General features: G+C 46.2%; 1 protein-coding gene across 1 annotated transcript in view; it reads right to left on the reverse strand.

Moving 5' to 3' along the window:
• LOC309557636 (uncharacterized protein) overlaps nt 1–24,090 on the reverse strand; it is a gene marked incomplete at both ends in the record, with an annotated part of 55,859 nt that extends 31,769 nt beyond the window's left edge. The window contains 2 exons of the mRNA XM_082260424.1: nt 749–981; nt 22,364–24,090. Coding sequence (XP_082116550.1) covers nt 749–981; nt 22,364–24,090 — 1,960 coding nt within the window. The remainder of the gene's footprint in view (nt 1–748; nt 982–22,363) is intronic.
• Between the last annotated feature and the right edge of the window lie 1,452 nt (nt 24,091–25,542).

Genomic DNA, 25,542 nt, shown 5'->3' on the forward strand with positions numbered 1-25,542 from the left:
CAATCAAAATACGCTTATTGCAATTTTTTCCACTAAAAATATGTAGCAGAAAACAAATTGGCCTAAAATGCTAAAAAATTTTGATAATTACATTTTTTGGGGGGAATTTCATATAAAAAAATGTGAAAATATTGTTATTTTTTCAAAATTGTCGCTCTTTTTTTGCTTATAGCGCAAAAAGAAAAAAATCGCACAGGTGATCAAATACCACCAAAAGAAAGCTCTGTTTGTGGGGAAAAAAGGACGTCAAATTTGTTTAGGTATAGCATCGCACGACCGCGCAATTGTCCATTAAAGTCACGCAGTGCAGAATCTCAAAATAGGCCCTGGTCTTTGAGCAGCCAAATCCTCCGGGGCTTAAGTGGTTAAGATGTTGATAGTTATACTGTTCTTGGTTCAAAGGAAGAAATGCCGGAAGACGTTCCCTTGAGTTGGAGTTCATCTTTAGCTTTGCATAGTAGGGGGCTCCAGAAACAATCTAAGAAAATATACTGGTGTGTCCAAATGTTTGCTTTACAGCCATATATACAGTTCAACACATTGATATTGACACAAGTTTACTTTCAATTGTGGTCCAGAAAACACAGTCTGTGGATACTGTTTCAGTATTGCTATGTATTTATTTTAGGATTTTATATAAATAGTAAAAGAAAAGATTTAACATAATTAAATATAGTATATCTCCAAACCATTAGATGTTGTGTTAAAAGTGAAGAAAGAGAAAGACTATTGAGATGGGGGTTCTCACCTTTTTTCTGAATGCAGTACTCTAGGTAGCGTCCCATCTTGTGTAACGGTTTCTGAGATTTGAGTGTTGAGTAGAAGATGACCATCGATGATTGGTCCACCAGAGATGTCCACTTTGAGTCTTTTTTGAGAGGTGAAAGGGCAACACATGGGCAATCACGGCTTTGATTACCCATCAAATAGGAACTTACTTTAGTGGCCTCATGGCCCGAATCCCAGAACAAAACCAACACCCTGAAATGGAAGGACAAACAGATAAATAAAAATCAAATCAGAACCAAAGGAGTATACAGTATATCTACAGTGTGAGATCACCGAAGACACCACTGCCTCTAAATGAAAGTCTTATCAGATTTTAATTGAGAATTGGTGATGTCACTACCAGGGGCGTACCTACAGAATTTGACAACTGGGGCAGATCCTATATCTGACACCCCCACTGACAAAATCACAGAACAGGAGCTTCTTTTGGGCAACATTGTCGCGCGTTGCGATTTGCCATAATTGCAGCGTGATTTATTGTGCGGCAAATCCGCAACACAATTGGGGTGCTGATAAGAAGGTTAGGGGAGTATAGTGGCAGGTTAGGGTAGTATAGTTGCAGGTTAGGGTAGTATAGTGTCAGGTTAAGGTAGTATAGGACGGTATAGTGGCAGGTTAGATCAGTATAGGGTGTTATAATGGCAGGATAAGGGCAGAATAGAATATTAGTGGCAGGTTAGGATAGTATATGGTACTATAGTGGAAGGTTAGGGCAGTATAGGGTACTATAGTGGCAGGTTAGGGCAGCATTGGCTATTATAGTGGCAGGTTAGGACAGTATAAGGTATTATGGTGGCAGGTTAGGACAGCATAAGGTATTATAGTGGCAGGTTAGGGCAGTATTATAGTGGCAGGTTAGGACAGTATAAGGTATTTGAGTAGCAGGTTAGGGCAGTATTTTTGTTGCAGGTTAGGGCAGTATAGGGTGTTATAGTGGCAGGTAAGGAAAGTATTATAGTGGCAGGTTAGGACAGTATAGGGTATCATAGTGGCAGGTTAGGGCAGTATTGTAGTGGCAGGTTAGGATAGTATAGGGTATTATAGTGGCAGGTTAGGACAGTATAGGGTAGTATAGTGGCAGGTTAGGGTAGTATAGGCTATTTTAGTGGCAGGTTAGGACAGTATAAGGTATTATAGTGACAGGTTAGGGCTGTATGATCGTTGCAGGTTATGGCAGTATAGGGTGTTATAGTGGCAGGTTAGGGCAGTATTATAGTGGCAGGTTAGAACAGTATAAGGTATTAGAGTGGTAGGTTAGGGCAGTATTATAGTGGCAGGTTAGGACAGTATAGGGTAGTATAGTGGCAGGTTAGGGTAGTATTATAGTGGCAGGTTAGGGTAGTATTATCGTTGCAGGTTAGGACAGTATAGGGTATTATAGTGGCAGGTTAGGGCAGTATTGTAGTGGCAGGTTAGGATAGTATAGGGTATTATAGTGGCAGGTTAGGATAGTATAAGGTATTATAGTGGCAGGTTAGGATAGTATAGGGTATTATAGTGGCAGGTTAGGGCAGTATTATCGTTGCAGGTTAGGACAGTATAGGGTATTATAGTGGCAGGTTAGGGCAGCATTGTAGTGGCAGGTTAGGACAGTATAGGGTATTATAGTGGCAGGTTAGGGCAGTATTGTAGTGGCAGGTTAGGACAGTATAGGGTAGTATAGTGGCAGGTTAGGATAGTATGGGGTATTATAGTGGCAGGTTAGAATAGTATAGGGTATTATAGTGGCAGGCTAGGGCTGTATGTAGTGACAGTGTGCTCAGTCATGTACAGCATGCCTGGAGATGAAAATTCCTGGGTCTCCTACGTTCTCTCCTCTTTGGGAGGAGCCGAGGAGGCAGCCACACCCATGGCTCCTCCCACCAACTCCGACTGCCCACCTATTAAGACGGCCCTGACACCCCTAAGTATTATAGTGGCAGGTTAGGACAGTATAGGGTATCATAGTGGCAGGTTAGGGCAGTATTGTAGTGGCAGGTTAGGATAGTATAGGGTAGTATAGTGGCAGGTTAGGACAGTATAGGGTAGTATAGTGGCAGGTTAGGGTAGTATAGGCTATTTTAGTGGCAGGTTAGGACAGTATAAGGTATTATAGTGACAGGTTAGGGCTGTATGATCGTTGCAGGTTATGGCAGTATAGGGTGTTATAGTGGCAGGTTAGGGCAGTATTATAGTGGCAGGTTAGAACAGTATAAGGTATTAGAGTGGTAGGTTAGGGCAGTATTATAGTGGCAGGTTAGGACAGTATAGGGTAGTATAGTGGCAGGTTAGGGTAGTATTATAGTGGCAGGTTAGGGTAGTATTATCGTTGCAGGTTAGGACAGTATAGGGTATTATAGTGGCAGGTTAGGGCAGTATTATCGTTGCAGGTTAGGACAGTATAGGGTATTATAGTGGCAGGTTAGGGCAGTATTGTAGTGGCAGGTTAGGACAGTATAAGGTATTATAGTGGCAGGTTAGGGCAGTATTGTAGTGGCAGGTTAGGACAGTATAGGGTAGTATAGTGGCAGGTTAGGATAGTATGGGGTATTATAGTAGCAGGTTAGGATAGTATGGGGTATTATAGTGGCAGGTTAGGATAGTATAGGGTATTATAGTGGCAGGCTAGGGCTGTATGTAGTGACAGTGTGCTCAGTCATGTACAGCATGCCTGGAGATGAAAATTCCTGGGTCTCCTATGTTCTCTCCTCTTTGGGAGGAGCCGAGGAGGCAGCCACACCCATGGCTCCTCCCACCAACTCCGACTGCCCACCTATTAAGACGGCCCTGACACCCCTAAGCGGCCTGACACCCCCCCCCCCCCCAAAGTGTATCACCTGGGTTGGACTGCCCCCCCCCCCCCCACACCCCCCATTGGTATGCCACTGGTCACTACTGAGCTACTCATTGTTCTCCTTGCTGGAGAGGAAGCTGTACATGACGACCGACAGCACAAGGCTCTCTCTGCATAGGCTTCATTCATTCTGCAGATCTGTGCCTCCCCTATTTCTATCATTACCCCACCAGTCTTCATCTTACAATAATCAGAAGGCAGCAAAGGCCCGCCTTTACCAAAATGGCTGCCTCTGTACAGAGACACAGTGCAGAATAAAATATGGTAAGTCAGTAATAGAAAAAAGATCAGCTGCTATGAGGATTGAGGATCAGGTTAAAAAAAGGAACATTACAGGGTTTTGGTTTAACGTGGTTGTAAAGACTAAAGGTTTTTTTTTTTTCATCTTAATGCATCCCCACCCCAAATATTTACCTGAGCCACAATTGGTCCAGTGCTGTGCACAAGAGCAGGGGTGCTGCTCTCTCCCCCACCTCTCTGGACTTAGTGAGAGCAGGAGGAACCATTGGCTTCTGCTGCTGTCAATCAAATCCAGTACCAAAGGAGAGGAGGGCTGGTGTGTGAATTGATGCACACAGTGCGGCTCGGTATCGAGCCCGCATGAGTTCCCCCTCTAGAAAGTGGCTTGCTGGGGGTAGGGGGTGTGGGGAGGTACTTGAAGGAGGGAGGAGCCAGATCCGCCAGCGGGAGACCCAAGAATAGGTATATCGGGGCTGTGCAAATCCATTTCACAGAGCAGGTAAGTATAACATGAACCTTTAACCACTTTAAGTTAGCTGATTTTTATTTGGCATGCATTAAAGTACATGTAAACTTTAACTGTATGATATTTTGTTTGCAAAAGCACCATGTACCATAAACACTTGCCATGTGGTTTTGTATAAAACATTTGTTTCTGCCTTTTTTTTTAACTTTCACCTCCTGCAGCATCCTTGCAGCCACTTCCAGTCAATATGCAATTCACTAATAGCTGTGTGCCATTTTCCCAGGTGGGTTTGCTATTGGTCACAACATTGCACCATGTTTGCATATTGTGTATTAAAACAGCTTCTCCATTGAAGGCCAATGTGATAGGGTGACAACACAGGATAATAAACCCCGGGACAGAACATTGTCACACTATAACAGGAAGATCCTGAACAAGGACCTCCATGGCAGGATCACCAGGGATTATTTTAACCATTTGCCGACCGCCGCAAGTACATATACTGCAGCGGTCAGCCCCGGCCAGGCAAAGTGACGTACCGGTGCGTCACTAGCCTGTCACTGGCTTGTGAGCCAATAGCGGGCGAGCGTGCGCCCGCCCCGGCTCGTTCCCTAACAAGTCAGTGCGTGTGACCGGCGGACCCGATGTCCGCCGGTCACTCGCGATCGTTCGCCGAGAAGGAAGAAAGGCAGGCGGCTGATGTAAAGAAGCCGCTTGTCATTCTCCCCTGTGTAAAAATGGAGATCAGACGGTTCTACTATGTAGGACCGTTGATCTCTGTTTTTACACTAGTAGCCACAGCCAATCACAGTTAGAAACACGCCCCTAGGACACACTTAACCCCTCCCTCTCCAATACAGTTAACCCCTTCCCTGCCAGTGTCATTTTTGCAGTAACAGTGCATATGTATAGCACTGATTACTGCAGTAATGTCACTGGTAACCCCAAAAGTGTCAAAAATGTCAGTCAAGGGTCCGATCTGTCCGCCGCAATGTCGCAGTACCACAAAAAATATCGCAGATCGCCGCCATTACTCGTTAAAAAATAAAACACCAAAAATGACAAAAATCTTTCCCTTTGTTAATAAACGCGATAACTTTTGCGCAAACCAATCAAAATACGCTTTTTGCGATTTTTTTTTACCAAACATATGTAGCATAAAACAAATTGGCTGAAAATGTTAAAAAATTTTGATTTTTACATTTTTGTTTTGGAATTTCATATAAAAAAAAAGTGAAAAATATTGTTATTTTTGCAACATTGACGCTCTTTTTTGTTTATAGCACATGATCAAAAAATCGCACAGGTGATCAAATACCACCAAAAGAAAGCTCTGTTTCTGGGAAAAAAGGACGTCAAATTTGTTTGGGTACAGCGTCGCACGACCGCGCAATTGTCCGTTAAAATCACGCAGTAAAAAATCGCAAAAAAAAACCCTGGTCAGGAAGGGGGTAAAATCTTCCGGGGCTTAAGTGGTTAATGAAAGCAGTGGAGTTAATCGGATTGAACATGACTTGTAAAATGACATTAACAAGTTAAAGGTTAAATGATAGTTTAGTCATTTGGGTTACATCTACTTTTGTGCACATTTTAGGAGCAATAAAGTGTAATGTGAAAAAGCAAGGATAGAATTTGAGTTCTTTAGAGTAAAGGTCTCCAAACTGTGGCCTGGGGGCTGAATGTGGCCCTTTGCTTGTCTTTAGCTGACCTTGGGGCACTACTCTTCCAACACCAATGATGGGACACCATTCCTTTAACTGACAGCATCAATGGGGAGTTATTCCTCCCACTGATACCAACAAGGGGCACTATTCCTCCCACTGATACCAACAAGGGGCACTATTCCTCCCACTGATACCAACAAGGGGCATTATTCCTCCCACTGATACCAACAAGGGGCACTATTCCTCCCACTGATACCAAAAAGGGGCACTATTCCTCCCACTGATACCAACAAGGGGCACTATTCCTCCCACTGATACCAACAAGGGGCACTATTCCTCCCACTGATACCAACAAGAGGCACTATTCCTCCCACTGATACCAACAAGGGGCACTATTCCTCCCACTGATACCAACAAGGGGCACTATTCCTCCCACTGATACCAACAAGGGGCACTATTCCTCCCACTGATACCAACAAGGGGCACTATTCCTCCCACTGATACCAACAAGAGGCACTATTCCTCCCACTGATACCAACAAGGGGCACTATTCCTCCCACTGATACCAACAAGGGGCACTATTCCTCTCATTAAAACCAATGATGGGGCATTGTTTGCTTCCACTGACCACAGTCCAGGCCTGCCAAAAGACTGAAGGACTTTGGGCAGGCATTGTCACACTATAACAGGAAGATTCTAAACAAGGACCTCCGTGGCGGGATCACCAGGGATTATTTTAATGAAAGCAGAGGAGTTAATCAGATTGAACATGACTTGTGAAATGACATTAACAAGGTAAAGGTTATATGAGAGTTTAGTGATCAGGTATACATCTACTTTTGTGCACATTTTAGCAGCAATAAAATGTAATGTGAAAAAGCAAGGATAGAATTTTAGTTCTTTAGAGTAGAGGTCTCCAAAATTTGGCCTGGAGGCTGAATGTGGCCCTTTGCTTGTCTTTACCCGGGCCTTGGGGCACTACTCTTCCAACACCAATGATGAGACACCATTTCTCTCACTGACAGCATCAAAAGGGGCACTATTCCTCCCACTGATACCAACAAGGGGCACTATTCCTCCCACTGATACCAACAAGGGGCACTATTCCTCTCACTGATACCAACAAGGGGCACTATTCCTCTCACTGATACCAACAAGGGGCACTATTCCTCCCACCTATACCAACAAGGGGCACTATTCCTCCCACTGATACCAAGAAGGGACACTATTCCTCCCACTGATACCAACGAGGGGCACTATTACTCCCACTGATACCAACGAGGGGCACTATTCCTCCCACTGATACCAACGAGGGGCACTATTCCTCCCACTGATACCAACAAGGGGCACTATTCCTCCCACTGATACCAACAAGGAACACTATTCCTCCCTGTAACGCTCCTGCGTTTTTGTTATAGGCTGGATTTACAGCTGCAAAATCTCCACTCAGTAGTCATGTAGAGATGTGTTGAATACCAGATCCAAATCTCCAGGACTCATCACCGTGGGCCTGTCAGCTTCAACATACAGATATATACACACTCAATGAGATGTTCCTGGAGTGATAGGATGTATATGATAGTATGAAGGTGATGTGCTGAAGGGACAGGTGTGAACAGTGACAAGGATGGTAAGCACTTGATAGGTTTGTACAGGAGAGTTCAAGATGGTATTTAGGAATGCAGATAGGTTAGTATCGAGTATGCTAACAGGTGGTGAGGACAGCAGATGACAAATACAGGATAGATTAACCCAGTGCAAGGATAGATAGTAGTAGACAGGAGAGCTAGCAATCTATGCAGCAGTGCAGATGATAGATGATAGTAGTCTCAAGAGCTAGCAATCTATGTAACAGTGCAGATGATAGGATAGTATGGATAGGTAGTAACAGTCCTTAATGCAATAGTAGTAGTGTAAGTTACGGAGGTTTCCCCTGCGGGGTACTTATCACTATAGTATAGCAGTAGAAGGGTCCGGTGATGAGGAAGTGATCCAGTAGCGAGATACAGGCATCAGTAGCGAGGTTCGGGTCTGAGGAAGTGATCCTGGTAGTGAGATACAGGGATCTGTAGCGAGGTTCCACAGCGAGACACGCTTGTAAGCATAGATGCAAGGCAGGTTGAAGAGTGAAGGGTGAAAGCAGCATGCCGGGAGTGATCGGGTGGCGAGACACAGGATCAGATATGGAACAAGTTCAGGTAGCGAGATACAGGAACGAGTAACATCTGGTATGCTGACTTCAGACAGGGACGATCCAACCATGACGGTTGAACGAACATGTGAGTGAGAACGCCGGCGGTTGAAATAGCCGCTCTGCGGCGCTCAGTGATGACAGCATCGGTCTTAAAGGTGTATGCGCACCTACCAGAAGAGAATGGTGGGACACATACACGGAATGGAAAGTGGAATAAGGGTACCAGAGGTACCAGAACATTACACTCCCATTAGAACCAATGATGAGACATTGTTTGCTTCCACTGACCACAGCCTAGACACGCCCAAAGCCTGAAGGAGACACCCAAAGCCTGAAGGACAGTAAACTGGTCTATTTGATTAGAAAGTTTGGAGCTTTCCTGCTCTAGAGGATGACCACATATTGGTATAAATGTTTCTCTTCTTGGAATTTTCTGAAGTTTATGAATGTACAAGTTTACAATGTTACAATTGCCTTTCCTTGACAATGAATCATTACTTAGTGCGGCATTTGTACTTTGCTCCTTGTATAGATCTCCATTTATCCATGTTACTTCCTCTTGCAGAGTCTGGCATGGAAGATCTGCATGACTGCTATGGCATATGAGATGAAAATAAAAAATGGGGTTTACCCATGTGAATTTAAAAAGTATTGTTTTGTCCATGAGGTCCATAACACCCTGAATTTTATTATCTTCATTCCAAAACATGACATGCCATAGAATCTGTTCAGTATTCTAATGGTGGAGCATGCTGGCAAATCCTTATGACTAACGGTACCCGGCAGAATTGGCCAGATGGAGAAAACCAAGGACCAAGGAGATGATTGTAGAGTTGAGTGTAGATGATTGTGACCATTTGTATTTGGGGATTAGAATTATTGAACATAGAAGAAAAAGACCAAGTGGTCCATCAGATCTGCCCCATTTGTTTTTCTATATAAATATTTTGTTTTTATTTTTATTTTTTTTTGCTTTTCTTTTTTTCTTTTTTTTTGGTTTTATGTTTGTCCCAAGCATGATTGAATCCACTTACTGCTGTCAAACATACATCAGAAAATGAAAATGCTGCTAAATCCCCTCTCCACCCCCTCCCTATACCTTTTAAGTTTTTTTTTTTTTTTTTAACAGGGAGTGGGTACCTTTTTTTGACAGGTACCCACTTCCTCCGTTCTCACCTAGGTGAGAATGATGTCTCTCATATCTCCCCCTCCCCACCCACAACTTCCAGGGATACATCACATGCCTGTGCAATCTCATGCATGTCCAGTTGTGATTCCTCAGTAAGTTACAGTTGGCTCCAAAATCCAAGATAGCAGTACTGAGGACCCAAAGTGGTGAGAAGACCTGGCTGTGGAAAGACAATGCTGGACTCCAGGGACTGGTAATTTCTGGTCAACAACTACAGTATTTATAGCTGCTGACTTTTCACTTTTTAAAGGGGTGAAGTGCAGGATGTGGAAACCTTACAAGCGGACCTGAACAAAATAATGGGGTGGGCAACTACATGGCAGATGAGGTTTAATGTTGAGAAATGTAAAGTAATGCACTTGGGGGCCAGAAACCAGAAAGCAAGCTACTCACTAGGGGGGGAACCTCTGGGTGAGTCTAGGATGGAAAAGGACCTGGGGGTACTGGTAGACAACAGGCTTGGCAGTGGCATGCAATGCCAAGCCGCTGCAAGCAAAGCCAACAGAATACTGGGGTGCATAAAAAAGGGGATTCACTCCAGAAATAAAGAGATTATTCTCCCACTCTACAAGACTCTGGTCCGGCCACATCTGGAGTATGCTGTCCAGTTCTGGGCACCGGTCCTCAGGAAGGATGTGCTGGAACTGGAGAAAGTCCAGAGAAGGGCAACAAAAATAATTAGGGGAATGGAGGACATCAGCTATGAGGAAAGACTACAAGCACTGAACTTATTCTCTCTGGAGAAGAGACGATTGCATAAGGAACAAACTATTCAGAGAAAGGGAATACAATAAGACACGTGGCCACTCACTAAAACTAGAGGAAAGGCGGTTTAACCTTAAAGTGCGTAAGGAGTTCTTCACTGTAAGAGCGGTAAGGATGTGGAATTCTCTTCCACAAGCAGTCGTATCAGCAGGAAGATTTGATAGTTTCAAAAAACTATTAGATGGGCACCTTAGAGACCGCAACATACAGGGGTATACAATGTACGGTTAAAAGCAAACACACACACATCATAGGTTGAACTGGATGGACTGATGTCTTTTTTCAACCTCACTAACTATGTAACTATGTAAGTCTAGGGGTGCATACATAAGGAATACTACCTACCCTATTCCTTGCTGCAGCTGGTTCTAACCAGTGGTGTGACCGGTCCAGTAAAGCCTCCTCTCCAACCACTAGCTTCACTCCTCCTTATAGGTTTCAACACAAGATATATTGGTGCCAGGTGCAGTGGAAGCATGAAAGGTTTTTTTTTTTTTATGGGGGGGGTTACAGGAGAGGTGAATATCAGTTGTGGTGGTGGGAGGCTTTACACAAACACTGTCACTTGGCATTGAATGAACTGAGCAGATTCATGTGATCGCTGCCCACTTTTTAGTTGTCCAGTGAGCTCAGGGTCATATCCCCCCAGAAGGCAGGTCCTTGATACCCTGGGCTCACAGAAAGTGGGTTGGATAAAGCTTGCTGTCTCTGAACGCAGAAGACAAATGGGGCTGGTGCTTGGAGTGGTAAGGGTTGGATAAAGCTTGCTGCCTCTGAACGCAGAAAACAAATGGTACTGGTGCTTGGAGTGGTAAGGGTTGGATAAAGCTTGCTGTCTCTGAACGCAGAAGACAAATGGGACTGGTGCTTGGAGTGGCAAGGGTTGGATAAAGCTTGCTGTCTCTGAACGCAGAAGACAAATGGGACTGGTGCTTGGAGTGGTAAGGGTTGGATAAAGCTTGCTGCCTCTGAACGCAGAAGACAAATGGGACTGGTGCTTGGAGTGGTAAGGGTTGGATAAAGCTTGCTGTCTCTGAACGCAGAAGACAAATGGGACTGGTGCTTGGAGTGGTAAGGGTTGGATAAAGCTTGCTGTCTCTGAACGCAGAAGACAAATGGGACTGGTGCTTGGAGTGGTAAGGGTTGGATAAAGCTTGCTGTCTCTGAACGCAGAAGACAAATGGGACTGGTGATTGGAGTGGTAAGGGTTGGATAAAGCTTGCTGTCTCTGAACGCAGAAGACAAATGGGACTGGTGATTGGAGTGGTAAGGGTTGGATAAAGCTTGCTGTCTCTGAACGCAGAAAACAAATGGGACTGGTGCTTGGAGTGGTAAGGGTTGGATAAAGCTTGCTGTCTCTGAACGCAGAAGACAAATGGGACTGGTGCTTGGAGTGGTAAGGGTTGGATAAAGCTTGCTGTCTCTGAACGCAGAAGACAAATGGGACTGGTGCTTGGAGTGGTAAGGGTTGGATAAAGCTTGCTGCCTCTGAACGCAGAAGACAAATGGGACTGGTGCTTGGAGTGGTAAGGGTTGGATAAAGCTTGCTGTCTCTGAACACAGAAAACAAATGGGACTGGCAGGGCCGGACTGACCATAGGGCAGACCGGGCACATGCCCGGTGGGCCGAGGCCTCCGCTCTCAGTCAGTCAGACAGTGTCTGTGTCCCGATGCCGGCGGTTGACGGCCGCTGCTGGCCTCTCCGCGGCCGATTCTGCAGAGACTGAGGGCCGCCCGCCGCTGTCCCCGACTCCCCGCCAGTGGCCGCCACTCACTCCGAGTCCTAGCACTGCCTGGGCTCAGCTGGCAGCCGGCTGATGCTGAGCTGAGCCCAGCGCCGCTCACTGCGGCCGCCGGCTGGTGTCATTTCGGATTGCAGCGGCATGATCGGTATCCAGCGTAGGCACTCAGGAGGGGTACCGGCATCAGGTGACTGAAGGTGAAGGGGTGGAGCTAGAGGCCGGGGACCATCACCCCCTGCTTGATTCAGGGAGAAGCGGAGGGAATGAAGTCGCCGGCGCCGCACCGCACCGCACCGCAGACAGCTTCAACCAGAGTGAGAGGCAGAGAACAGAAGTTGAACACCAGGACGACGAGCCAAGGCCTGGATGCTGCACCAAGGTAAGGAAAGGGCAGCCGCAGGCAGCACAAAAACAGACACAACAGCTGGGATTTGTGGTTCTGGGCTGGCCTCCACCGGCAGAGCATTGTTCTGGAGCTGTCACTGCTAGAAAACATGTGCCATCATGCCAGTTTGCTTGTTACATGTGATGTGACAGCCAGGTGCACATTTTCAACTTGGAAATGTGCACCTGGCTGTCACATCACATGTAACAAGCAAACTGGCATGGCACATGTTTTCTAACAGTGACAGTGTGTAGCTGTTTTCTGTTTTTTATGCCTGCGGCCTGCCTGCTGCTAAGCCAGAAGTGAGCAATGCTCTGCCGGATGCCAGAACCACAAATCCCAGCGGTGTTGTGTTTGTTTTTGTGCCCTTTGCTTACATGGCACATGTTTGCTGGCAGTGACAGTGTGTAGCTGTTTTGAAAACAGCTACACACACACTGTCACTGCTAGAAAACATGTGCCATGCATGCCGGCATGCCAGTTTGTTTGCTACATGTGATGTGACAGCCAGGTGCACATTTTTCAACTTGAAAATCTGCACCTGGCTGGCACATCACATGTAACAAGCAAACTGGCATGCCGCATGGCACATGTTTTCTAGCAGTGACTGATCTGAGGTGTGGCAGTGCAGGAATTGGGGTGATCTGAGGTGAGAAAGTGCAGGAATTAGGGTGATCTGATGTGTGAAGGTGCAGGAATTGGGGTGATCTGAGGTGTGATGGTGCAGGAATTGGGGTGATCTGAGGTGTGAAGGTGCAGGAATTGGGGTGATCTGAGGTGTGATGGTGCAGGAATTGGGGTGATCTGAGGTGTGATAGTGCAGGAATTGGGGTGATCTGAGGTGTGAAGGTGCAGGAATTGGGGTGATCTGAGGTGTGAAGGTGCAAAGCTCACTTGATTTTTTACTATTATTCAAGCGATTTACAGCAGTAACTTTATATGAGTTGACAGTTGTTTTTTATGTATCTGGCACTCCCAATTTCTTTGAAAACATTTTTCGTCACACTGTGAGCAAAAAGGTTGTCTACCCCTTGATTAGAGTAACCCTCATCTTGTGCTGCTTCATAATATTTTTAGGACTCAACCATCAAAACAGGATTTAAAGTAAGAAAAAAAAAAAAAACAGCATCATATGGCAGCTCTGATCTAAACTGGACCCAGTCTGTCAGATTAAACTAAAAAAAGGTATCGCAATCGAATCCAAACATCCTGGAACATTAAATCCTGTCATCAACCGTCCCGACGAACGTCACACCTCGGTCATGCCCCCGTCACGCCCCCCCCCCCCCTCCTGGGCTGCTCAGTCCAAAATGCCCGGGCCTATTTTTTGTCCCAGTCCGGGCCTGGGGACTGGTGCTTGGAGTGGTAAGGGTTGGATAAAGCTTGCTGTCTCTGAACGCAGAAGACAAATGGGACTGGTGCTTGGAGTGGTAAGGGTTGGATAAAGCTTGCTGCCTCTGAACGCAGAAAACAAATGGGACTGGTGCTTGGAGTGGTAAGGGTTGGATAAAGCTTGCTGCCTCTGAACACAGAAGACAAATGGGACTGGTGCTTGGAGTGGTAAGGGTTGGATAAAGCTTGCTGCCTTTGAACGCAGAAGACAAATGGGACTGGTGATTGGAGCGGTAAGGGTTGGATAAAGCTTGCTGTCTCTGAACGCAGAAGACAAATGGGACTGGTGCTTGGAGTGGTAAGGGTTGGATAAAGCTTGCTGCCTCTGAATGCAGAAGACAAATGGGACTGGTGCTTGGAGTGGTAAGGGTTGGATAAAGCTTGCTGTCTCTGAACGCAGAAGACAAATGGGACTGGTGCTTGGAGTGGCAAGGGTTGGATAAAGCTTGCTGTCTCTGAACGCAGAAGACAAATGGGACTGGTGCTTGGAGTGGTAAGGGTTGGATAAAGCTTGCTGCCTTTGAACGCAGAAGACAAATGGGACTGGTGATTGGAGCGGTAAGGGTTGGATAAAGCTTGCTGTCTCTGAACGCAGAAGACAAATGGGACTGGTGCTTGGAGTGGCAAGGGTTGGATAAAGCTTGCTGTCTCTGAACGCAGAAGACAAATGGGACTGGTGCTTGGAGTGGTAAGGGTTGGATAAAGCTTGCTGTCTCTGAACGCAGAAGACAAATGGGACTGGTGCTTGGAGTGGTAAGGGTTGGATAAAGCTTGCTGTCTCTGAACGCAGAAGACAAATGGGACTGGTGCTTGGAGTGGTAGTCTGGATGAGTAGGCATTACTGAGCAGGCTGTGTTTTGCTCTAGGTAATGCTCACATGTGATACTGAGCCTCCGTGGTTAAAAGAACTTAAATCCAGTGAATGAAAGAGGTGGGCCAGGGACAATCAGTCTGGTGAGCAAAGTGCTACATGATCCCAGATGCCTTGCGGTCATCATAAGTTACCCAAAAATGCACCACTAAACCACTCCCCATTTTTAGTTACACCCACAATCACGCCCTCCCTCTCCTTTTAACATGCGCAGATTTTTTGAACAGGGGAAGAGATATAAGGTGATTGTTGGTGTGGCAAAATTGCAACAACAGGATAAGTGGCTTAAAGGGGTATGGTTAAGTGCAAACTGAGCCTACTCTGCTATAAGTAAAGAGTGCATAATGCACAAAGTGCAGGGGTCAGGAGGGTCTAACGCACAGAGTGCAGGGGTCAGGAGTGCTTAACACATGGAATACAGAGGTCTGGAGTGCATAGTGCATGGAGTGCACGGTTTAGGAGTGTGTATCGCACAGAGGGCAGATGTTGGGAGTTTATAACTCATAGAGTGCAGAGGTCAGAACTAATTATCATATTAAGAGCAGAGGTCTGGAGTAAGTGGCGCATGGAGGACAGAGGTCAGGAGTAAGCAATGCACATAGTGCTGAGGTCAAGAGTAAGTAATGCAGAGAATGAAAAGATTGGAAGTAAGTTATACACAGAGAGCAGAGGTCAGGAGTAAGTGATGCACATAGTGCTGAGGTCTGGAGTAAGTGAGACATGGGGAGCAGAGGTCTGGAGTAAGCAATGCACATAGTACAGAGGTCAGGAATAAGTAATGCAGAGAGTAAAGAATTCAGGAGTATATGATACACAGAGAGCAGAGGTACAGAGTACAGAGGTCAGAAGTAAGTAATGCAGAGAGTAAAGAGGTCAGGAATATATGATACACAGAGAGCAGAGGTCAGGAGTAAGCAATGCACATAGTGCAGAGATCAGGAGTAAGTGATACACAGAGAGCAGAGGTCAGGAGTAAATAATGCAGAGAGTGAAGAGGTCAGGGGTAAGTGATACAAAGAGAGCAATGGTCAGGAATAAGTGATACACAGAGAGCAGAGGTCAGGAGTAAGTGATACACAGAGAGCAGAGGTCAGGAGTAAGTGATACACAGAGAGCAGAGGTCAGGAGTAAGTGACACATGGAGAGCAGAGGTCAGGAGTAAGCGATGCATAGTGCAGAGGTCAGGAGTAAGTAATGCAGAGAGTGAAGAGGTCAGGAGTAAGTAATGCAGAGAGGGAAGAGGTCAGGAGTAAGTGATACACAGAGAGCAGAGGTCAGGAGTAAGTGATACACAGAGAGCAGAGGTCAGGAGTAAGTGATACACAGAGAGCAGAGGTCAGGAGTAAGTGACACATGGAGAGCAGAGGTCAGGAGTAAGTGATACACAGAGAGCAGAGGTCAGGAGTAAGTGACACATGGAGAGCAGAGGTCAGGATTAGGCGATGCACATAGTGCTGAGGTCAGGTATAAGTGATGCACATAATGCAGAGGTCAGGAATAAGTGATGCACTTAATGCAGAGGTCAGGAGTAAGTAATGCAGAGAGTGAAAAGGTCAGGTGTAAGTGATACACAGAGAGTCAGGAGTAAGTAACTAGAGAAAAAAGTGCTATTCACCAGATGAATCACCAATGTAGTGGAGTTTTCTCCTTACGTTCCACATTCTCGATATGTCCCTCACTTTGAGGTAGTGCAGTATAAACATTGTACAGACACCCTGGCTACTTCAAAATGGTATTGCTGGACACAGGGCCGTCTTTAACGCGGAGCAAATGGGGCAGTTGCCCAGAGCCCAGTCATTGTTTTAGGGCCCAAAGCAGCTGCCCCTTAAGCCAGCGCTGACCACAAAAATACAGAGCCCCATTGGCGCTGCAAAACGACCACTCCAGTTCACATAGGCAAGAGTCGGCATAAGCATGCTGTGCTGTAAATTTCCCGAACAAGGAGCAGATGGGGCCATGAGCTCCAATGACGCTCTGACTCCATGCTATGCCTGTACATTGGGACCCGACCCAGTAGGCCTCGGGTAGGAGCCAATTTCAGAGTGCCAGTGGCAGCCAGAAGCACGAGTGTGAGCTGCGGATGGTGAGTGAGCGGAGCTCAGCAGACCAGGACCAGGTAGGTCCTTCTTCTCCCCTGGCAGTGGCTCCCCATATTAAGTTCCAAAACTGTGACCTGGCCGTGGCTTCTATTTAGAGAACACGCATCATGGCTCACAAAACCAGTGGTGGCACTGTGCTGACATCTTCCACACAGACAGTACTGCTTGATGAGCTTCTTTTAGGCCTGGTTCACATGTATGTGGGCTTGTGCAGGCATAACAGCCCATTTATTTGAATGGGCTGCCATGTCTGCATTTCCAGCAGAAAAAAAGGTGCATGCAGCATTTTAAAAATGCAGTGGCCCTGAAATCACATCATGCTTTTGCACCATGCAATTTCTCTGCAGTTCCTGCCCCTGCAAACATGCCGCGTTTTTAGATGCATAGGCCACACATCAAAAAACACAGAGCATTTGCGGATGCGGGAACTGCAGGTAAGTCACATGGTGCAAAAGCATGATGCAATTTCAAGGCCACTGCATTTTTAACATGCTGCATGCATCTTTTTTCTGCGGGAAATGCAGGCATGGCAGCCCGTTGAAATAAATGGGCTGTTGTGCTTGAGCACACTCGCATACCTGTGAACCTTTTATCCACTTGCCGACTGTCGCACGACTATATACGGCGGCGGTCAGCCCCTCACAGGCAAAGTGACGTAGGGGTATGTCACTAGCCTGTGAGGCTCTAGGGAGCGAGCGCCACCGCCGGAGGCACGCTCCCGCTCGCTCATGGACCCCACCGCGCGAGTGAGCGGCGGGCCCGATGTCCGCCGCTCACTCGCGATCGTCGGTTACACCGGGAGAAAGGCAGGCGGCTAATGTAAACAAAGCCGCCTGTCATTCTTCCCTGTGTAACAGCAGAGATCATACGATCCTGCTATGTAGGACCGTAGATCTCTGCTGTTACATCACAAGCCACATCCAATCACAGTTAGAATCACGCCCCTAGGGACATACTTAACCCCTCCTTCTCAAATAAAGTTAACCCCTTCCCTGCCAGTGTTATTTTTACAGTAACAGTGCATATGTATAGCACTGATTACTGTAGTAATGTCAGTGGTACCCCCAAAAGTGTAAAAAATGTCAGTCAAGGGTCCGATCTGTCCGCTGCAATGTCGCAGTCCCGCAAAAAAAATCGCAGATCGCCGCCATTACTCGTTAAAAAAAAACAATAAAAATGACAAAAATCTTTCCCTTAGTTAGTAACCGCAATAACTTTTGCGCAAACCATTTAAAATACGCTTTTTGCGATTTTTTTTTACCAAACATATATAGCAGAAAACAAATTGGCCTAAAATGTTAAAAAATTTTGATTTTTACATTTTTTTGGGGGAATTTCATATAAAAAAATTTGAAAAATATTGTTATTTTTGAAAAATTGTCGCTCTTTTTTTGTTTATAGCGCATGATCAAAAAATTGCACAGGTGATCAAATACCACCAAAAGAAAGCTCTGTTTGTGGGAAAAAAAGGACGTCAAATTTGTTTAGGTACAGCGTCGCACGACCGCGCAATTGTCCGTTAAAGTCACGCAGTGCCGAATCGCAAAATAGGCCCTGGTCAGGAAAGGGGTGAAATCTTCCGGGGCTTAAGTGGTTAAAGACGGCCCTGGCTGGACACCATTGCCAGAAGCCAGAGGGGAAGGCTGGCCCACTGCAAGAATACCTGTATTGCCACACATGCTCAATTGGCTACAGAGCTCAACAGCTCCATTTTGGGTAGTCGGGGAGCTCGCAGTGTGCAGTGAAATCAGAGTTCTCAATTTCAGGAGAGGCGCTGGTACAACTGTGCAAGACTGAACGGACGTCTGTAGTTCTCCTTTAACCATTTCCCGCCCGTCATACAACAAAATGACGGCCCCAAAGTGGTTTCTCTATCCTGACTGGCCGTCATATAACGCCCAGCAGGGGGTGCGCAGAGCGGCGATGGGTGGTGCGGTGTGTCACTCTGACACACTGCATCTCCGATCCCAGTAAAGAGCCTATGATGTAGGCAATTTACCATGTGACCAGCTGTGTTCAATCACAGATGGTCACATAGTAAAAAGGAAGTGCCGGTGATCGGCTTTCCTCGGTTCACGCCTGACAGGCACGAGTAGAGGAGAGAGGATCGTGGCTCTCCTGACAGGAGGGGGGGGGGGTCTGTGCTGGTAATCAGAGCATTGGTTACCAGTGCAGACCCTTGGGGGATGCCACTAGAGCCACCAGGGATGCCCACCCATGGCCACCAGGGATGCCCACCCATGCCACCAGGGATGCCAATCAGTTTTTAGTTGAGCCTTATCAGTGCTGCCCATCATTGCCATCTATCAGTGCTGCCCACCAGTGCCCATCATTGTCATCAATCAGTGCTGCCCACCAGTGCCCATCATTGCCCATCAGTGCCGCCTATCAGTGCCCATGAGTACTGCCTATCAGTGCCCATCAATACTGCATATCAGTGCTACTTATCAGAGCCCATCAGTGCTGCATATTAGTGCCTCATCATCAGTGCCATCCCATCAGTGCCTCCTCATCAGTGCCTGTCAGTGTAGCCTCATCAGTGCTAGTCAGTGCAGGGAAAAAAGTATTTATTTACAAAAGCCTTATCAGTGCTGCCCATCATTGCCATCTATCAGTGCTGCCCACCAGTGCCCATCATTGCCATCTATGAGTGCCGCCCATCATTTCCCATCAGTGCTACCTATCAGTGCCCATCAGTGCTGCCTATCAGTGCCCATGAGTCCCACCTAGTAGTTCTCATCAGTGCCGCCTATCAGTGCCCATCAGTGCTGCCTATCAGTGCCCATCAATACTGCATATCAGTGCTACTTATCAGTGCCCATCACTGCTGCATATTAGTGCCTCATCATCAGTGCCACCCCATCAGTGCCTCCTCATCAGTGCCTGTCAGTGCGGCCTCATCAGTGCTCGTCAGTGCAGGAAAAAAAAGTATTTATTAACAAAATTTTATAACATAAAACAAAAAAATTTTTTTTTTTTTGTTTTACCACCAAAAGAAAGCTCTATTTGTGGGAGGAAAATTACATAAATTTGGTGTAGGTACAGTGTTGCATGACCGCGCAATTGTCATTTAAAATGCAACAGCGCTAAAAGCTGAAAATTGGCCTGGGCAGGAAGGGGGTGAAAGTGCCCGGTATTGAAGTGGTTAAAAAAACGAAGGTGCAGGCTGTACAAATAAGTTCATGGTTCACACAAGGAAACAATAAAAATGTATTATGTTCTCTCCTTAAGGTTAATGAAGCAATGAACTTATCTCGCTTAACCTGATTATATTTGCATATTAGCGAGATTAACACTGACAAAGAGGATACAATGGCCATAGACATCCTTCATTAGATGGGTTTTGATATTTTTGCCTGACAGTCACCCCTGTGTCCCTCAAAACAAGCCAATGCACAATGCCACCTACACCACATACCCCAAAAAAAAAAAATCTGATCTGCAGGCTATAAAATTTTTGTTGGCCGTCAACACAACGGCCGATTTTCCGTCAGTCAGTACAGATTTCGGCAGACAAAAATCTGATGAGCAAGACTGGGCATGCTCAGAGAAGAAAAAACACACGGAAAGTAAACCAGCACATGACATCACTTCTGAAGTTGGTTTTTGTTGGCCGCGAAAATTCGTGTGCAGTCTAGAGCACATTTCAACCAACAAAACACAACTTGGACAAAAATCGGACGATCGGTCGGCCTATAATCATTGCGTGTGTACGAGGCTTTATAATATCCTCTGGGCCCTCGATCCTTCCCACTATATTTAAGAGGCTTATTGCCTACCTGGGAATATCTTTTGAGTAATCTCCTGCCTAGTCACCGTGCAGACCCCTTTGCAAGGGCGTAATATATCCTTTTATCAAAGCAGTAGATGGTCCAATTAAAATTAAAAACGAATGGAATATTGGGGCACTATTAATGCCCAGTAATATAGTGTGTGCTGTATATGGTCGCACAGGCACACCAGTGCTCCAAGTTTGACATGAATATATTATATGAGGATACAAAGACATTATTGTACCATCACTGCTGATTCACGCACCTTTGATATTTGCTACACCATCAGCCTGCTGAGGAAAAATCTGTCCGCCCTATGGTCCTGCACTTAGTGGAACACTAGCTGGTTCTCTGGTCTCTTAGCCCTGAAGAAGCAAAACCAAGCGAAACGCGTTGGCTGCACAGGGACCAATTCCATCTTTCTTTGCTGAGACCCACCACTTGGTTATCCTATTTGTGTTTTTATAAATTGTTTTGTTACAAGTTCAATGTATGTACGTCTATAGAGCATGTGGGTACATGCCTTTTTTATATATGAAAACTCATTAAACATTTGTTTTTTAATTAACCACTTGCCGACCGCCGTCCGACTATATACGGCGGCGGTCAGCCCCTCCCAGGCAAAGTGATGTACCGGTACGTCACTAGCCTGGGAGCGAATAGGGGGCGAGCGCGCGCCGCCGGAGGCGCGCTCCCGCCCCCGCTCGTACCCGATGTCCGCCGGTCACTCGCGATCATCGGGTAGAGGGAGAAAGGCAGGCGGCTAAGGAAAACAAAGCCGCCTGTCACTCTCCCCTGTGTAAAAGCACAGATCATGCGGTCCTGCTATGTAGGACCGTTGATCTGTGCTATTACACCACTAGCCACATCCAATCACAGTTAGAAGCACGCCCCTAGGGACACACTTAACCCCTCCCTCTCAAATAAAGTTAACCCCTTCCCTCCCAGTGTCATTTTTAAAGTAACAGTGCATATTTATAGCACTGATTACTGTAGTAATGTCACTGGTACCCCCAAAAGTGTCAAAAATGTCAGTCAAGGGTCCGATCTGTCCGCCGCAATGTCGCAGTCCCGCAAAAAATATCGCAGATCGCCGCCATTACGCGTTAAAAAAAAACAACAAAAATGACAAAAATCTTTCCCTTTGTTAGTAAATGCGATAACTTTTGCGCAAACCAATCAAAATACGCTTTTTGCAATTTTTTTTTTTTTTTACCAAACATATGTAAAACAAATTGGCCGAAAATGTTAAAAAATTTTGATTTTTACATTTTTTTTTTGGGAATTTCATATAAAAAAATGTGAAAAATATTGTTATTTTTGCAAAATTGTCACTCTTTTTTTGTTTATAGCGCATGATCAAAAAATCGCACAGGTGATCACATACCACCAAAAGAAAGCTCTGTTTGTGGGGAAAAAAGGACGTCAAATTCGTTTTGGTACAGCGTCGCACGACCGCGCAATTATCCGTTAAACTCACGCAGTAAAAAATTGCAAAAAACCCCCTGGTCAGGAAGGGGGTAAAATCTTCCGGGGCTTAAGTGGTTAAAATGTTGTACTGCAGTATATTTTGATCACCTCATTAGGGCCCTCAAACCCCAATCATTTTTCTTTCTCCCATTTTTTTGTATGATATATAGGGGGGTGACCCACTCTTTACGGTAACTATTTTCCTTGTAGGTAAGACACTCAATTTAGAACATGGCTTCCTTTGCCTAGGCACCAGTAACAGCCTCACCATGGGATCCTGGGAAAGGTGAAGACCCCAAATCTGCACTGCACTGCTTTTTACCCTAGTGTTTTTTTTCATGGGAGGGCTGCTAATAGCAAGAAGTGTAAAATTTATGTAAAATCCATTTTAACCTTATGTAATACACTAAACGTTAAATACTTAGTAATAATAATGCAAAACTCGAGAAAATGAAAAAATAACTAAAATAAAGAATGCTGGGACATCTTACTGTGATGCATCAAATGAAGAAGGCTGTAGGGTGTGTTTAGGGTGACTCTCTTTGTCTGTTGATGTTGCCCTTATCACTAGGGGTCGTTTTGAAGGTCTTGGTGGTTTTGTCTTTCCTTGGTGTTGGGGACCTTCATTAGGTCTATGTGCAGAGGATTGTAGGGTGTGTTTAGGTGGACCATCCCCTGCCCTGGATGTATCATCTTTGGCCATTGGTATGGTGTTCATAGGTTTGTCTCTTGATGTCCCACTCACAGGTGGGGGTGGGGGTGCAGCCCTTAATGGGGGTGGGGGTGCAGCTCTTGATGGTACCCTAGGTTTTTCCTTCTGGGAGCTTTCATTTGAGTGTGCACCTCCAGTTGTAGATGTATTATTCACATCCCTTAAATGATGTGCCCCTGCCAAAGAATATTTTATGTTTGTACTATTTTCCATTTTATCTGCACAAGGCTGCAGGCTCTGTTTAAGCGCAATGTCCTCCATCCCTTTGGATTTGTCATCTATGACAACCTGTGTGGCATTCATAGAATTTTCTCTTGGTGTCACATTCTCCGATAGGTGCAGTGGTGGGGGTAGTGGTGGGTTTCTCAGTACTTTCCTAGGTTTTGCCATTTCTGGGAGCTGCTGAAAGCTGTCTTTAGGTTCGTGTGAGTGTGGTGCTCCAGTTGCATTATTTGCATCCCTTGACTGGTCAACCATTTCCAAAGGTAATTTTCTGGTTGTACTATTTTTCAATTCCTCTAGAAATGAAGACTGTAGGCTCTGTCTAGGTGTAATGTCCTCTGTCTCTTTGGATGTGTCACCTATGTCCATTATTGGGACGTTTTTAGATTGATCACTTGATGTCACTATGTCTGGTGCAGGGGGTGGCGGTGCTCTCGGTGGTACCTTAGGTTTTTTCTTTTCTGGGAGCTGCTGAGAAGTTTCTTTAGGTTCCTGTGAGTGCGATGCTCCACTTGTAGTTGCATAATTCATATCCCTTGACTCCTGGTGAGCCTCTGCCGAAGAAAATTCTCTGATTATACTAATTTCCTTTTCTTCTAGACAAGAAGACTGTAGGCTGTGTTTAGGTGGACTGTCCTCTGTACCAATGAATGGGTCAACTGTTGCTATTTGTGTGGGATTTATATGTTTGTCTAGTAATGTCATCCTATCTGATGCGGATTGAAGGGGGCGTGGGGGTCTTGGTGGTTTTATCCTTTCTTGGAACTGCTGGGAGATTTCTTTAGATTCATGTGAGTGTGCAGCTGCATTGTTTACATCCCTTGACTTCTGGTATTCCTCCCCCAAAGGAAATTCATTAGTTGTCCCATTTTCATTTTCTTCGGGCGTTATCCTTTGCCTATTCCTCGGCAAAATATCCATGTTACCCATGTTCTCACAACTATCCGGACTTGCCTGTGGGATATTTGCTCTGGGTCCTTGTTCTTTTCTATCTTGTAGTTCAGAGCTCGTATCTGGTTGGTGGGTATTGTTGAGAGACTTGATTGTCCCCACAGGCATTGTATTTACAGTTGGATCTTCACTACCTCCTCTCCTCTTTCCAAATGAATAAGCATGATTATTAGGCATTAACTTTTGAATAAAGTGTGTTTTTTTCCAGATAGATTCTTTCATTTCCCTTGCAGTACTTGGCTTTGTAGTAGACAATCCATAGGCTCCATCACTAGAAGACTTTCCAGTTGTGGTATTTGGTAGCTGCGTCCCTCTGACGTTGCCTTGTGACATGGTTTTAGATTTGGGATCCTTCCTAAATTCCAGAGAATCTTTTATGGTTTTCTAAAGGACCCTCTGCTCCATTCAGTGTCTCTTCAAAGAAACCTTTGTATTTTTGGGGTCTCTGAGCCTCCTGTGAGATCTGTCCTCGCACGGATTGTGCACAGAACTCTGAACGCTGTCATAAAAATCTGAGAACCTGTTTAAGGCTTATCAGGGGGGTGGAGCTCTGATACAAAGGTTGTGTAAACCACACAAACACTCCAGATTCCTTTACTATCTATGGATGGTTTAAAGGTTTCCTGGCTGCTGGACAATTTTGTATGAGGATGTAGAATAATAATAATAGTAAACCTCCTGTGTTCCAAAGAGGGACACTTTAGTACAATACATGTATGCTGAGGACACAAGCACACTATCATTATTATACATTTATATAGCTCTGACATATATCACAGTGCTATACGGAGATCACTGAGCCAATCACATCAGTCTCTCCACCAGGTGGTTCTGTCCTGCAAGGTGCTGCTGGCTCACTCTGCTTTGGTCTTAGCTGGGAGAAACACCTAGCCTAGGGCTTTCCTACAAGCCTCTTGCCAACCTCCATGTAGCGGGTGGGGGAAGATGAAGGTGGAGGCTCTCCGCCCCCATCTCTCTCTCCGACTCCCCCTCTCCCATACCCCCTCTCCCTCTCTCTTACCACCTCTCTCTCTCCCATCCCCTCCCTCTCTCTCTCTCTCTCACTCTCCCTCCCCCACCTCCCCTCTCTCACTCTCACCCCCCCCCACCCCCTCTCTCTCTCTCCCACCCCTATCTCTCACCCCCCTCTCTCTCCCCCCTCTCTCTCTCCCACCCCCTCTCTCTCTCTCTCCCACCCCTATCTCTCACCCCCTCTCTCCCCCCCCCCCTCTCTCTCTCTCTCTCTCTCTCTCTCTCCCACCCGCCTCTCTCTCTCTCCCACCCCTATCTCTCACCCCCTCTCTCTCTCTTCCCCCTCTCTCTCTCTCACCACCTTCTCTCTCTCTCACCAACCACCCTAGCTCTCTCTCTCTACCACCACTCTCTCTCTATCTCTCTCTCCAACCACCCTCTCCAACCCCCTCTCTCTCGCCCACCCCCCTCACCCCCCCTTACCCACCTCTCTCTCTCTCCCACCCCTATCTCTCACCACCTCTCTCTCTCTCTCCCACCACCTTCTCTCTCTCTCTCTATCGCCAACCACCCTCTCTCTCTCTCGACCACCACCCTAGCTCTCTCTCTCTCTCTACCACCACTCTCTCTCTTTCTCTCTCTCCAACCACCCTCTCCAACCCCCTCTCTCTCTCCCACTCCCCCTCTCCCATACCCCCTCTCCCTCTCTCTTACCACCTCTCTCTCTCCCATCCCCTCCCTCTCTCTCTCTCCCTCCCCCACCTCCCCTCTCTCACTCTCTCCCCCCCACCCCCCTCTCTCTCTCTCTCTCTC

This window comes from Pelophylax lessonae, assembly GCF_965119305.1.
Source record: "Pelophylax lessonae genome assembly, chromosome: 6".
Classification (NCBI taxonomy): Eukaryota; Metazoa; Chordata; class Amphibia; order Anura; family Ranidae; genus Pelophylax; species Pelophylax lessonae.